The 15252-nt window shown below is 47.2% G+C and overlaps 1 protein-coding gene across 1 annotated transcript in view; it reads left to right on the top strand.

Moving 5' to 3' along the window:
- Positions 1-15252, top strand: part of RTN1 (reticulon 1) — a 116993-nt gene that overhangs the window by 61110 nt on the left and 40631 nt on the right. The window contains exons 2-3 of the mRNA XM_074583686.1: positions 2249-2983; positions 7153-7935. Coding sequence (XP_074439787.1) covers positions 2249-2983; positions 7153-7935 — 1518 coding nt within the window. The remainder of the gene's footprint in view (positions 1-2248; positions 2984-7152; positions 7936-15252) is intronic.

The raw sequence follows: 15252 nt of genomic DNA, 5'->3' as shown, positions 1-15252 counted from the left end.
CAAGAACAATACTTACAAGAAAAAGAACCAATCATTTAGAAAAGTTTTTTGAGTATGAGCTGTCCTTGTGAGGCACTGGATAACCTCAGATAGGACCTGATGTGGGTGCTGGGCAGCCCAGCTTAGGTCTTACTCTGCTTTGGTTTCACTGTGGTTTTACGCCTAGGCTCCATTCTCATATACCTTTGCTGGTAAGACTGAGTCATTTGGAGCAGTAAGGATGAGAGCTGCCTGCAGTGAGTTGCAAAAGGATCTTGCAACCCTGAGTGAGCGGGCAGGAAAACAGAAGGTGGAATTTAGAGTAGGTGAATGTGAAGTTACATAGATAGAGGGGAAAAAAACCTCCCAAATTCACATGTGTAGGAAAAATCTCCACAGTGACCCTCACCACTCTGAAACAAGATCTTGACTTGATCACAAACATTTCTATGAAAGGTCCATAGCAGTGAGAAGAGCAAAATGAAGGCTGGGAATGACTGGGAATGGCGATGATAATTTTTCACCTGCTAGATACAGCACCCCTTGCTCTATGCTCTTGTATAGCAAAGGCAGCTGCCACGAGTCCCTGGCCATGGGCTCTCAGGGTGTGGGGATGGAGCTGTTGTCAGCATCGTGTGTGCAGTAGCAGATTAATGATGGGGGCTGGTGTCGGACCAGCAACACCCAAAGTCCGTGAGGATGGACACACAGGAGCAGGTGGCGTAGGTAGGCTGAAAAGGTATGGCAGTTTTGGGTTACTTCTTCCCTATGCTACCAGGTTTCCCCTTGTAAAAGGAGGAGCATGCTGTTCCCACCCTAAAGGTGGCCCAGGGAAGAGAAGTTGCCTGTAAGTCATCATAGCACTGAGCAACGGAAAAATACGGTGAGGGAAATGGTCATACTGCATTTGTGCAGGACTTGGGTTGTGCATGTCAAATCCAGCAAGGTTGTGCAGTAAAATAAAGCCTGCAGCTACACACTGAACAGTGTTAAGGGGAAAAAATTGCTTTAGGGCTCACTAAATGAGCTGCACGTGCCTAATGCATGGAGGGCTGCGTGAAAAATAATTGCGATGGTATTTTGAGATGGTATGATTATGTATGTGCAAGCAGAAAGAAAATAACCAAATGCATGTAGCTCAGGAGCTCTCATGCTGACATTTCCCAGCTTCTGACTTTGTAGCTGCAGCAATGTCCCTTTAATATTACTGTTAAGTTTGCATTGTGTGTGGCAGCCCAGGACATGTGGAGCAGGTCAGGAGCCCCACATCCCTTGCAGGGTGATGAGCAGAGGTTGGAGAAAGCCAGACAGCCTCTGCGATGCAGCGTGCATCAGTGCACAAGCGGTTAACAGGCTACCAGCCTCCTATAGGAACCAGCTTCTACAGACAGTAGCTTTGTTCCTCTACATTCCCACTCTCCTAGTCCCTATAAAAATTTGTCTCCCCTCCTCCTGCCTCCCTCACGGGGGTTGTTGCTGTTCCTGTCATCGGGCTGTGCTCAATATTAATGCTCCAAATAGAGAGTGGCCATCATTTGTCATTCAATTATTGACATCCCCAGGAACTTAAAACATGACAGAGGGAATCGGAGATGGTGTATGAAAATGATGCATGGGTGTGGGTAGAGGTTTAACCTCTTTCATGCTGGTATGCTTTGTAGACGATGCACACAGGATACTGCTTTCTGGGCACGTGGAAATCACTAAATGAGGATGTCTAGTCTCTGCCCTGGTGTTTCCCAAATTTAGGCTGGCTACTCCTAAAAGAGAAAATTAAATCTAAAGCTGCCTACCAACTTTCCATCTCAATTTCTGTCCAGCAGATTTTTTTCTTAATGAAATGTTTCCCTAGGATGAAACTCCTCCATTTCTCTGTATTAAAAATAAAAATCTTAGACATTAGATTTTTTTTTTAAGGATATTGGATGGTGAGCCCCTGAATCAGATTGTGAGGGAGGTTGTGGGTTTGGAATCACTGGATATTTTTATGCACCGGGTGGGCAAACATTGGCCAGGAACTCTTAGCAGCTATCAGGATCGTTATAGCTATTTTAAGATACAACAGCAGCTGGAAGCCTCATCTAACAGATGTGCCATTATGTTGCCCAAAGGTATAGAAAGAGACAGTCCCAAAGAGCTTGCAAGCAAAGCCAAGCCTCGTGCACAAACCAAATATAAAATCAGCGGGGAGTGAGTATGGCTTTGCAGAAAGACTGATGCAAGCAGGCACTTGTCTCTTTACTGTGTGTTGTTTTTGTCTCTGCTTTAGGTGTCACAGCCTCATCGCACCTCTTTGACTATGGCTCCACTGCCAACGGGGGTGACAGCTCCTTCTACACCTCTCTGATTTCAGATGTCCACTACACCACTCCACGGGACTCCACCTATTTCACGGGCATTTATCAGCAGGAAAACAGCCCCATTCCTTGCTCAGGCAGCACAGAGGGGTTTAACACGCTGGGGCATCCTGTTCAGGATGTGACTGGGTTTGAGTCCCATGGCTTGTTTAGCTCAGATTCAGGAATAGAGATGACTCCTGCAGAGTCTGCTGAAGTCAATAAAACCTTAGCAGATCCCATGAAAGAAGCTTATAAATACATGGACATAAGTAGATCAGAAGAAATAAAATACCAAGAAAAACACGACCTTAACTCAGAAGATGAGAGCCCAGGCCTTATCGATAAGTACCAGGGAACACCCACCAGGTCCAGCCACACTGCTGAACCTCAGCGGATGGCTTCAGAGAGCATGAAGGCAGCCAAAGAGCAAGACCCACTTGAAGACACAACGTCTGGAGATCAGCACAGTGCCTCCGTGGTTACAGCCCCCGTCAAGATCACGCTCACCAAGATCGAAAGCACCGGGGAAGCTGTGAGCAAAAAGTCAAGCCTGATTCATCCAGAGACTGGCCTGAAGCCGAGCCATGAGGTGGTACCAACAGTGACAGTGTCGGAGCCAGAAGATGACAGCCCAGGGTCTGTCACACCACCGTCCTCTGGCACAGGTAATGCTGGTGCATGGCACCATTTGTTTTGCTAACGAGAGAGTGGTTGCAATTGTAGTCCTGCACATTGTAGAATTACTGCGGGTTTGCGGGGGCGTCTAAGAGGGTGCAAGTAGACATTAACGGGTCTCTATGGCTGGAGGTGTTTCTGCTCTGCCTGGTCACCACTTTGCATTGCCGAGCCAAAGCGGGATGTGAACCATGCATGACTGGGGTCAGATGCAGGCTTGCTGAGCCTGGTCCCCATGGGGATCTCTCCTTGAGGGGAAGTTGTGAGCTGGCAGGTGTCATTGGGGGTATCGTCAGCCAGGTGATGGTTTGTGCTCGATCCTGGTGAATTTGGGATCTCTCTGTCACCCTGGCTGGCCACACTCCCCGGAGGAAATGAGGTGTGTGGGACCGGGGTGCTGCAAATGTCTGGGTTAATTTTTTTAAATTTTAATGGCTGTTTTAACACCTCTTTGCTCTTGCAGAGAATAAGGTTAAATTGTTAAAAATAAGTGTCATTTTCAAGTGAAAATACTACTTTTAGAAAGTGCTGAGGAGGAAAATGCTGTCGCCTCATTTACAAAGGGGACAGGAGGGACAAAGGGCCATTTTCTTTTCAAGGTTCCTGATTTCTATCAGGGGGCACCAAAATCCCGTGTTTATATATTTTCTTATTGTCTGATTACTGCAGTAGTACATAATATCTATTCTTAATTTCCCCTATTATACACTGCTAAAATATTAAAGTAGTATGGTGTTTTAAAAAGGAATAAAGTTCTGTGACAGGAAACAGAACCTGAAATTAACAGGACTTGAAATTAAATTTCAGCATCCTGGATCAAAACCCTATGACAATGAACATTTGACATTAGACAATGAACACCCCCAAGCTGAAGTTTCCATTGCTTTGATGGCATTTAGAAGCATTTAAAAATCAACTGGAGTTTCCCTAAAATGGCAGTCTGCGATTTCCACCCACACTAATACCTACCCTTAGAGAAATACCTAGTTCCTATCCAACACTGAGTGTGCATTTGCACACTTTCACACAAGAAAAAGAAAGAGTCCACTGCAGCTGTGAGTTTATCCTGCCTGCATCCTCCAGAAACTTTACATAATAAACAGACTTTAGAGTCCCATTTTTCTTCTGTTATTTGACTGGGTGATATTACGTGCTACTTCTGAGACATGCCGGGTTTTATCAATTTACACTTTTTGCACTACAAAATAATTCAGAACTTCAGACACTAATTGTTATTTATTCAAGTCTTGGCGATTGTTCAAGGCTGCCTTCATGACGCTCAATAACTCAATCCCATCAAAACAGCTGAATAGTGCGTGGCTGAGGCTGCCCTTCTGGGAGTCACTGGTGTGACTGGTGTAATTGCCAGCATGGAAATGTTCTTCTCCATGGGCAAAGATGATCCCCAGCACTGCCCAAACAGCCCTGGGAGGTCCCACTGCCTTACATTGGGGTGCTGGAAAGCCAGAAGCACTGCTTATCTATCGCATTAAGGAAAGAAACCTCCATCTTCCTTTAGGGGCTGGCTCCCCCAGGGTGTTTTCTCTGGATTTCCCCCCTTTCCTGCAGTCGGGGACATGCTGTGCCCAGACTCCACATTCATAAGCTAGGAAGAAATGTAAAACCTGTCCTCATTATTTCTACCCAGTGACCCAGCAAAGTTGTTGCTCCTAGATACCCCTCAGGTATTCTGGCGAAGTCCCCAGTTCCCCCCTGCTTGGATCAGGACTTTTGTAAATGGTTTGCTTTTAATTACTGGCCATCATCTTTCTGGGGAAGCACGACGTGGTCTGTTCATACGCTGCACTGGCGCTGAAAGGTGGTGGGTATTTATACGCTTCCCCTTGCCAGTGGTAAATATGACACCCTGCTGCTGGCCACAAAGGACTTTTTTGTTCACAAGGTAAATGCCATGGCTGAGACTTACAAACTGCCAGCCTGGGGAAGAGTGGGATGAAGCTGAGGGGGGGCGCGTTGCTGCGCTACGAGGGCTGGCGGTCACATGCCTGTTTGGACGTGTGCCGGATTAAGTCATCACTCAGGGAGAAAATGCTTACATGCAGCAACGCAGGAGAGCGGTGCACCTCATGTGGGCTTCCTGCAGTCAGAGGAAAAGGATGCACAGGCTCCTCCACAGCACAGCCGATTCAACAGAAATTTCCCAGCGTTGGGACAGAAGTGTGTTGTAACAGTCCCCAACACCTTAATCCTGTCTACGGCCATACTCTGGGTAGCAGAAGGACTTTCTCATGGGAGAGGGATGTGTTACAAGAGAGCTGTTTTGTCAAAGGAGCTGCAGACATGCCAACAATATGTGCTCAAAACTGCTGATGACATGTGTATTGGCAGATGCACAAACCAAAACTGCATGGAGGGCTGTGAGGAGGTTGTTTTTCTTGCCTATCTCCCAGCAGGATGCCATGGCTTGGGTTCTCTCATGGGGAAGGCATACGATCAGGAAGAAATCAGCTATGGTATTGCCATGAGAAATTAAGTCTGGAAATAGCCAGAAATAGTGATTTTGTCCCAGGTCGCATCTGATACACTCTCTTTTCCACCCTCTGTTGTAGAGGAGCCTCCAGAGGTGGCCAACACAGCTAGGCAGGCTTGAGCAGCTGATGCCAGTGGCTGCACCCGAAGCAGGGCTGGGCTGAAGGCAAATACCCACCCGGAGCAGGTGCAGGTCAGCTTGGGGCTCCCCACACCTGCAACTAAGGGGCTGGAAATCTTCCCCCACTTTGCTGTGGTCCCCAGATGTGTGGACACAGGCAGTGTCCTGCCATGGGCCTCTTCACCAGCATCAGCAGGAGGAAACTTGGGGGTCTTTTTTCCTGGTGGCTTTCTTGAATCCTCACCACCTGCAATGCCACTTAGTGACCTCTGTCATGTTAATAATGTTATAAAATCAGTGAATGAGCACCTGAGAGTTCAGAGGACAAATTTCCATATATGCTTGATGGCTGTTTCAACGTGACTGTGGAATTCAGTCTTTATTTCTCCAAACAGGGAGGGTCTTGCATGTGGATGGCAGCTATGTCTGTCAGTGAAGTGCAAGGTGGAAAACAGCAATCAGGAGGTGGTAGTGGCCAGGCACTGGCAGGGGATCAGGTGGAAACTGCTGCCATGGTCCCCCTCGACATAGACAGGCTCAGGTGGCCTGACTGGCCTTGCTGCCGATGCACCAGGTGCAGTCTGGGTTTGAGGCTGGCTGATGCTCTGCGAATGATCAGGTGAAGCCTGTTCCCAATGCAGTTACTCAAGACAGCTACTGATGCACCTCACGCTGCCTCTGTTGCCTCTTATTGTGAACACTTTACATGCAATTTTACTTTCTTTGTTATTTCGTTTCAAAATCCCACATGGTAAAGTGATATGCAGGGAGGCAGAACAGGTGGGAAGTCTGGTGCTAGGTTTCTTTCTAGTACGGGATGTGGGCTCCTGGCTAATCCTGGGTGACCAGCAAGCCTTTTAAACTGCTAATTTCCCCTCTCTGAGCATATCTTCTTCCAGTGTGAGCCAGAAAATGCATAGAAATTTTTTTGTTTCAAATTTTGGGTGACAAGTTGGTCAGTCATTATTTGTTTAATGTAGTTCTTAATGATATTAAGAATTACAGTAAAAAAACAAGTTTCATGCTTTGATCCATCTGAGATAAAAGCAAACAGAATTCACCACCCTCCCCCCTGAAAAAAAAAAAAAGTTTGAGAAAAGTGTCTGACCTGGAACTTTTCACCCCTGAGAGTTAAATTTTGACAAAATTACTAGTAACTACACATGGGTTGTTATGATCACCAGTACCAGGAAGCCATCAGCCCTGTATGCGTGTTCTGTCCCCAGAACAGACCCATATCTGGTGGTGACAGTCAGACACTGCCACGTGTGGCCTGAGCCCACGTTCCTTATGACTGGTGATTTTCCTGGTGAAAATGGTGGTAAAATGATGGTAATAATACCTCTTCTATAAGGAGTATGTGAATGGGAAACAGTCCGTAAGGACAAGCTGTTATTACTGTTAGTGATCCCAGATGGGAAGACTTTCTGCCTGCTAGAGGGATCTGTACTGGCATGAAATCTATTGTGTTTGTTGCCTAAGCAGCCAGAAAATCTAATTTTTAAACAATTTTTTTCTTCCCCCCCTCCCTTTTTTTCTGGGTGGCAGAACCATCCGGCTCAGAGTCACAGGGCAAAGGCAGTCTGTCGGAGGATGAACTCATCAGTGCCATCAAGGAAGCAAAAAGCTTCTCCTTTGAGACCCAGGAGGTGCAGCGGTCACCAGCCCTTTCCACTGAGAAGAGAGACCAGCGTGTCAAACCTGGGCGCCCCACCGTTTCCTCACCCCTGGATAACGAAGCCAGCAGTGCCGAGTCGGGGGACTCAGAGATTGAGCTGGTCTCGGAGGACCCACTGGCTGCAGAGGAGGTGTTACACTCCAACTACATGACCTTCAGCCACATTGGAGGGCCTCCTCCATCACCTGCCTCCCCCTCCATCCAGTACAGCATCCTGCGGGAGGAGCGGGAGGCCGAGCTTGACAGTGAGCTCATCATCGAGTCCTGTGATGCCTCATCGGCCTCCGAAGAAAGCCCAAAGAGGGAGCAAGACTCCCCTCTGATGAAGCCCATGGTCATGGATATTATTAAGGAAGAGAACGGCTCGCGCACTGATGCCTCAGACTACAAAGCAAGTAAAATGACAGAGAGCAGGATGAACAGGGAAAACCTGGCAGAGTCCGCATGCTACCTGAAATGCTCTTTTGTTGCACCAAAAGTAGGTGCTGAGCCCTCGACCTCTGCCGTCAGCACTGAGGAGCTGAATGAAAGAATAATCCTGAAGAAACCCATTGAAGAAACTGTTGTTAACCAAAGTAAAGTGTCTTCCAAGGACTCTGGCAAAAGAAGTCCTTTGGCTTCACCCCTACTGCCATTTTTAAATAAGCAGAAAGGTAAATGCAAAAGTTTTTGTTGTTTTTGCAGTGCTGCTGAGAAGCGGGGGGAGGGAGAAGTGCCTGATCCTTGCATGGGAAGTGTTAGTAGTGCCGAGCAGGGAGAGCTGCTGGCGCTGGATAACCTCAGCTTGAAGCTGGGCATGCCTGTGACAATGCACACATCATCTCTGACCTTCCCGTCCTCTTCTTTTTCTCCTTTTCCTTTCCCTTAGGAAAAAAACCAACAACCAGCAACACTAATTTTTAGGCTTAAGCATATAGTACGGGATCAAGCAGGAACCCCAGTAATGTAAAACTGATTTGTACATCAGGCATCTGGAGGACAAAGAGCAACAAATGATTGTTTTTCCTTTGATCCTTTTTCCTATCTGCCTTGCCACAGGGAAGGGGTGCAATCAGGAAGGTGGTCCTGCCCCACCCAGAAATGTGAGGATAATGTTTTAGAGGATGCATTTAGAAAAAAAGTAAGATTTGGAGGAGAGGGGTTTGGTTTGGTGGGTCTGGGTGTTTCTGAAGCTGGTGCAGCTTAAACGAATCTCTCTCATGGTGGTTGACACCCTCCATCCTGAATAATGAGGGCTTTATGTACACTTCCAGGCTAATGCAGGGAGGCAGGTCGCTTAGGGGTGCTCATGCCATCTCTGCGTGCCTTGGGGGGAATGCTGTGTGCCCCTCTGAAAGCCCCTTTCCTAATCCAGCTCTGAGAAGTGAAAGGGCAGGACACTTCGCTGGTACTCGTGTGAGCTCAAGGGCACTTATCTCCCTGTAGGATCCCTTCAAAGCCAGTGTAGAGCCAGCCAGGGCTGGGCTTGCCGTGCTAGGCACTGAGGTCTGACTGGACCCACAAATCCTCTAGAGCCACCACCAGCTTTTGGTCTGAGCTCAACCCTGAGGACCAAGGGGTAGCACACGGTCACTAGACTCTGACACTGCCAGGGGCCCCTGCAGCCTGTAACTGGCTTAGTTCACAAGGTGCACAAGAGCAAAAAGGCATTTTATTCTTTGCAAGATGCCAGCTCTAAATAGCCAGGATCTTTGTGTGCCTCTGGCTTTGTAGGCTGGCATGGGAGGGAGGGACATTGGGGCTACGCCATGCTCCCCCTCTGCCATCTCCCCCAGCAGGGCTGGGGGGCAGCGGCTGTCTGTGGCTCTTCCATCAGATGGGGGTTTGAAATTCAGAGAGCTGCTGCTTCCTTACAGACAGCTGGATAGAGATGGAGGGGGGGCGGCGAACCCCATCCCTGCTGCTTAGAGAGCATCTGTTCCGTCTGCCTGCGTTTGTGCAGACGTTTGACCACATGATGGCCTGGAGATGTGGCAGACACATTTAAGTAGCACGCTTTTACAACTGATTTTTCTGGTGCTGTGAAACCAAGCGTGCAAGTCTAATAAGGAAACAGCCCAAACTTGCACGATGTGCTGCAATAAAATATGTTAATATTGATATTCTAGTGGTAATGAACTAATGACATTCATAAGAAACATATGATTATTGCTTGTAAGTATGTTTTCCAGCCAGATTCTCAGAGCTGGAAATGTCACACTGTGTGTGATCTCTTAGTTCCATCACGGGTAGGATGAGCTCCAACCATTTCTCTCCCCCTTCCCAAATTCCCTTTTTGTAGGACTCGCCCAAGCCCTGCCCAGCCCCTAGAAGCTGTAGAGTTGATTGAATTTACCTTACACACCTTACCTGTAGTGTTCAGCATTGGGTCTCTACAACCATGTTGTGTTCTCTGTGTTCTTCTGGGCAGACAACTGACAATTTGGTCTTGGATTTGGGGAAAGCAGTTGGGGAATATCACGTGGCAGCTAGTTGCCTGTCACTGAATTTTGAGATTTCAGGTCCCAGTACAATTTTCAGCCCCCTTCGATTGTATTCAGATTTTTTTTGCTTAACTTTTGTGTCTCATTTAATTTCTGTCATTGCCTAAACTGATGCTAACAGAGGCTTGTTCTCATATGGTGGTCAGAGAAAATCCCTGTGTGCATGAGCAGACTTTCTCCCTGTGTCACACTGTGTCCATATTTCCTATCTATATTCCCATAGGACAGTAGTGGCAGGAACGTTTCCTCCAGGATAGACGCAAGACAGCTAATTACTATTTGGTGGTGCATAGAGGACTATTTCAGTTTGTGCTTTTCTCCCTCAAGACACACAGGTGCCTAAGGCAAGGAAAACAAAAACGTGAAGCCTCTCAAGAAGACTACTGATAAAACTTGTGGAACTTTTAAAAACTGTTTTCAAGCTATGGGGAGGTGAGCTCAAGATAAGAAAATATGGAGGATAGCAGGGTCTAGTTTACGCTGCCTTTGAGTCATGGGTATTTGCTGCATGGGTCGCTGTGTCTGGACGCTAATTAAATTTTTATGTTGAAGGTAGAGTATGGGGCTCTCCTTCTGACCTGGGAAAGGCAGCTTGCTCCTAACTCAGAGAATTCATGTGAAATCCTTCAGTGGTTTTCCAGTTATCAGAGGTGAACTGGGAGATGCGTTAAGTGCTGTGGTCGAACCAGAGCATCCCCCATGGGTCCTCCCAGGCTCCATCAGCCTGGAGCTGCATCAACTAGCAGGGAAATGATGTGGCAGAGCACATCCCAGGGGACAGGGACTGTCTCATCAACTTGAGGTTGTTGGCAGAGCTTTACATCATAGCATCATATATGTGTCATACGCCAACTCAGATCCACCTGGCAGGCATTTGGCACATGCCACACAGCCAAAGTGACGAGAATAGAGGGAGATGTGGTGGCACCACACAATGGAGGTGCAGCAAAATGATATCACCCAAAGCAAGAACAGTGTCATCATTCATTAATTGAGAGAATTATCTCAATTATAATTGTCTATCATTAAAAGAATACTAAGGAGATGTGACTATGTACTTGTTAAAAGATAGAAAACAGAAAAACCTCCATTGTTTCCTGTTACCTCCTTGTTACACGTCATCTTGGAAGTGTTACGCTACCAGCACGTATCCTTGTTAAGACAGAATGTTTTTAATGATGTTCACAGAGTCCAGGTGGGGACTTATCCTCCATGCCCATGTTAAGTCTCACCTGAGTTCTGGTCAGTACTAGCCCAGCACTTCTGGAGATTCATAGGAAATTGATGGATCAAATGAAGAGGTTTGACATGCCTGGCTGTGTTTTTAATACCCAGCTGTAGATCTTTCTGTGGCCCTTGGCCAGCTCGTAGCCAGGTATATGTAATTTAAAAATAGTCAGGCATCAGTTTCACATGTAGTGTTAACTATTTCACAGTGTGATACTGTAATTTGACCAAGGAGTTTTTCACTCATATCCATGACATTAAATATGCTTTGCCTGGCTCATCAGAAGATTTTGACCTGGGCTGGAAAAACCGAGTGCATGTTCCAGAAAATACATGAAGAAGCAGTGCAAAGTGAAAGCCCAGCATTCAACCCGACCTCAGGAACAGCCTTGCTGATTGTGTTGCTTCCAGCCTGCGGCTTAATCCCTCGAAGACCTTTTTGGTGTGCCTGCTAGACATACAGAAATCACAGCTGCTCCCCTAAATAACAAGGTGGGGCACAGCAAGTGCATGTGTGGTTTGCGCAGTGATAACTCAATGTCTCTGCTTAACGTCTGTTGCCATCCAGTGGCAACAACAGAAATGGGCAGTGGCTGTCTACCTCCATTTTACTGGAGCTGCCTATCACAATTTGAAAGAGCGGAGCTATTCCCGTACTGTTAACTGCTCAGCAGCCTCGCTTGCTTTTCCACACGGTCAGAAAGGTTGCATTGCTTGCTGCAACCCAGGCTTGTTTTGGCCGGAGTTGTGCAGTTGTTACCTGCGTTCGTGTTACCAACTCCTTTGCTTCCTGCAGAGCAAAGAGGGGAAGGCAGAGCTGTAGCAAGACGTTGGCTGTTCGGCTGTCGCCGCCCCCACATCACTCCTGGCATCTCCTCCCCTAGATGGACACAGCCCCTACACAACAGGGCTTAAAGCACGTGTGTCTGTGGCTCTGCAGGAAAGGAGCTTGCCAGCCCCGTTTCGTTTCTTTTTTTCTTTTTTTTTTTTTTTTTTTTTGATATTCAGCACAGAGAAGGAAGACCAGATGCATTTGTGTTTTCCAGTAGCCAGAGCAAGGAACGTAGGTTTTTAGGTTTGTTCTAAGAAAACCCTGTCTTGCAACTGATTTTCACAAACTTTGGAAAATAATACAACTGATTGATGTAGCCTGCACAGCATTGTGACATTGCATAGCTCAGGTGACATCCAGGCTGGGCTTGCACATGGCTTGGGCATGCAGGAAATTTCAGAAAAGACCTGCTGTCATGAAAACATGATTCTTTTGGCCTGGAGCAGTTTGCAAGAAGCCCAAAAGAAGTCTGGACCAAAGCAGGCTGGGAAAGAGCATTTTGAGTCCTTTCCTGTCTTCTCTTGCCCCTGTTGGTAGGTTTCTACCAGGGTGGCCTGGCTTACCACATGCTGGTGTCCACAGCCTGGGGACGTGGTCCTGGGCGGAGATTTCCCTTATGCTGGGACACCATGTCTCTCTCCAAACTGTCTTTCAACGACAATATTAGGAGATTCCTTCTGCTTGATTCATTTAATGAAACATGTCAGATCAGATGTCTGAGCTCGGGTTAAAAAAAAAGAAAAAGATGTGGGCATTCATATTAATGTTTTGTTTAATTTTCGTTTTATTTTATGGCAAAATTTAGCATAGGAAAAGGAAAACCCAGGCCCAGGGCTGTGGGGTCGTGCTGTCACTCATATGCTAGATGGCACAACTGGCAGGACCTGCAGTCAAATAAAATTCATCATTTAAAATACTTTATTCTGCAGCACAGAACTATGCCACCCTGCTATGAGACATCCTTTTTATGCCTTATGGAAGCCTTTTGTTGATTAATCATCTGGTTAGTCCCCTACAAGATCATGTCCTTACCACACACCCTCTGTGGCTACTGTGGCTCTAAGCACCCACGAGGGACACCAAAATTCATGGCCACCCATCTCTATGTGGTGGCCTGGTGTTTCTCAGGTAGCGTCACAAGCTGCAGTCAGGATCACTTCTCGTTTTGGGGTGACACTGGCAAATGCCCTGACTTGAAGAACACGTTTGCCCTCCTCCCTGCTGCCTCTAACGCTGTCCCATGGTGTCCAGGGCTGTTACGCAGTGGACAAGCACAGAGCAGCGCGGGCTTTTCCCCTCTAATCTCTCACTGCGTCCACCCCTGTTTGGTGCCACAGACAAACTGATTTTAGACAGTTGCTCAAGAAGGTAGTTTTTCAGCAGAGATCTTGGAGAGGCCTGAAGTTATTGGTAATGCTTTTTGTTCAGTAAATCATCATCTGCGTCACATAAGCACGTCCCTGCTGTTGGAGGAGTTGCTAGTGGGGCATTTTTCCATAGGAAGGGGATGTTTTGTAGGGTGATTGGGCATTCTGAGGCTCATTTCTCATCTGTGTGCTTTCACGAGGCTCTGCAATCAGCAGCAAGCCAGGCTGCAGCTTAGGCATACAGTAATGTTAGTTTAATATTTTAGTGCCATCTGGTGTAAGTGCCTCCACACTCCGTCCCATCCCATGTTTGGTGCCACAGACAAACTGATTTTAGGCAGTTTCTCAAGGAGATGGTTTTCCAGCAGAGATCTTGGAGAGACCTTAAGTTATTGGTAATGCTTTTTGTTCAGTAAAACGTCATCTGCATCGCATAAGCACGTCCGTGTTGTTGGAGAAGTTGCTAGTGAGGCATTTTGCCGTAGGAAGGGGATGTTTGGTAGAGTGATTTAGCAATCTGAGGCTCATTTCTCATCGGCATGCTTTCACCAGGCTCTGCAATCAGCAGCAAGCCAGGCTGAGGCTTAAGCATACGGTAATGTTAGTTTAATATTTTAGTGCCATCTGGTGTAAGTGCTTCCACGCTCCGTCCCATCTGTTTTGCATGCTTTAGTTTGCTTTTTATGGCACTCTGGTAGCTTTGCATCCTTTGGAAAGTCCCTGCTTGGAAAAGGTGTAGGGGAGAGGGATGTCCTACCGAGGGCTGGAGTATCTTCACCTTGTGATGCTGTAGAAGGAGTGGGTTAAAACCTGCCCAGAGAAGTAAAACATGTGAATCTAGGCCTGGCCTTGCCATGAAATTTTGGAGTAAATTGGTGAGCCTCTGTGCTCTTGCCTCCCACGTGGAATAATTTAGGTGGGAAGGGACCTGTGGAGGTCTCTGGTCTGACCACTTGCTCAAGTCAGTTTGGTCAGGTTGCTCAGGGCCTTGCCTACCTGTCCATCTTCTCAGCAAAGGCAGAAGTTTGGGGATAGCTGAAAGCTGTAGCCTGCAAATCTGGGTCAGTCCTGTGATGTAGCTCAGTGCCAGGAGCTGTAGGCACACTGCAGAGCAGGGTAGAGGAGAGATACCACTCAATGCAGCTTCATACAGAGTGGGCTGGCAGGAACTTCACAAGGTCCAGAGAGCCCACCTCCTGGCCCACAGCCAGGATTCCTGGTAGAGCACTCTTGACAGATGCTTGTGACTCGTTTTGAAAGGCTGCCGTTGACAGATCCTCCACCAGCTCCCAGGTGTCTGTCAAAAACAGTTGCCATTCTTCCATCCTTCTTTATTTTGGACTAAGAAATTCTAGCTGCTTCAGTTTTTCCTCTCTCATCATGTTTTTGAGCTGTCTGAACTGTCTTGTTCCCTTCATTCTTTTCTGCCATCAGTTGAATCCTTTTTGAACCAAACTGGAGAGGGTGCTCACGTGCAGGCCACCCCCATACTGATGATGGGTTACATGCCTGCCCTACAGACTAGGATTTGGCTTGTAGAGCCCACTGCAGCAGCATGACATTGACTTCTATTACTGCAAGATGGATCTGTTCCATATTGCTTGGAAATGTCTATTCAGACTTCTGTAGCAAGCTGTGCTGATCCGTTTTTCCGTACTTGGACTCATTTGACTCTCATTTGCTGCATGATAACAGGAATGGGGTAATTTTCAAAGGGTCAGAGAAGCCCAGTGGAAAAAATGAAGTTAACCATGATAATCTTGCCCGTTTCTGAGAAACTGAGAACTTGAATGACTTCCTGCTCAGACAGTTGAATGCCTGCTGAAGTGGGCTTTGTCAGGTAATGCAGAGCAGATGAATCTAGGGGGACAGGTGTTTTCCAAGAATCATGAGCAGGTGTTGAGTGGAAGAGGTCCTGCAGGCAGATTTCAACAAATCTTCTGGACTCTTCCCCTGAGCAAAATGGTTTCTTTTTTCTCCTGGGCTGTCTGACTCACAGCCCACTTTGGTTCACAAATCTCTTACTCTGCTGTATGCCTGGCCTTTCCCCAGTCTACCCTC

This window comes from Larus michahellis, chromosome 4 (assembly GCF_964199755.1).
Source record: "Larus michahellis chromosome 4, bLarMic1.1, whole genome shotgun sequence".
Lineage (NCBI taxonomy): Eukaryota > Metazoa > Chordata > Aves > Charadriiformes > Laridae > Larus > Larus michahellis.
Note: the sequence above shows the minus strand (reverse complement) of the source record. Positions and strands in the feature narration are given on the sequence as shown.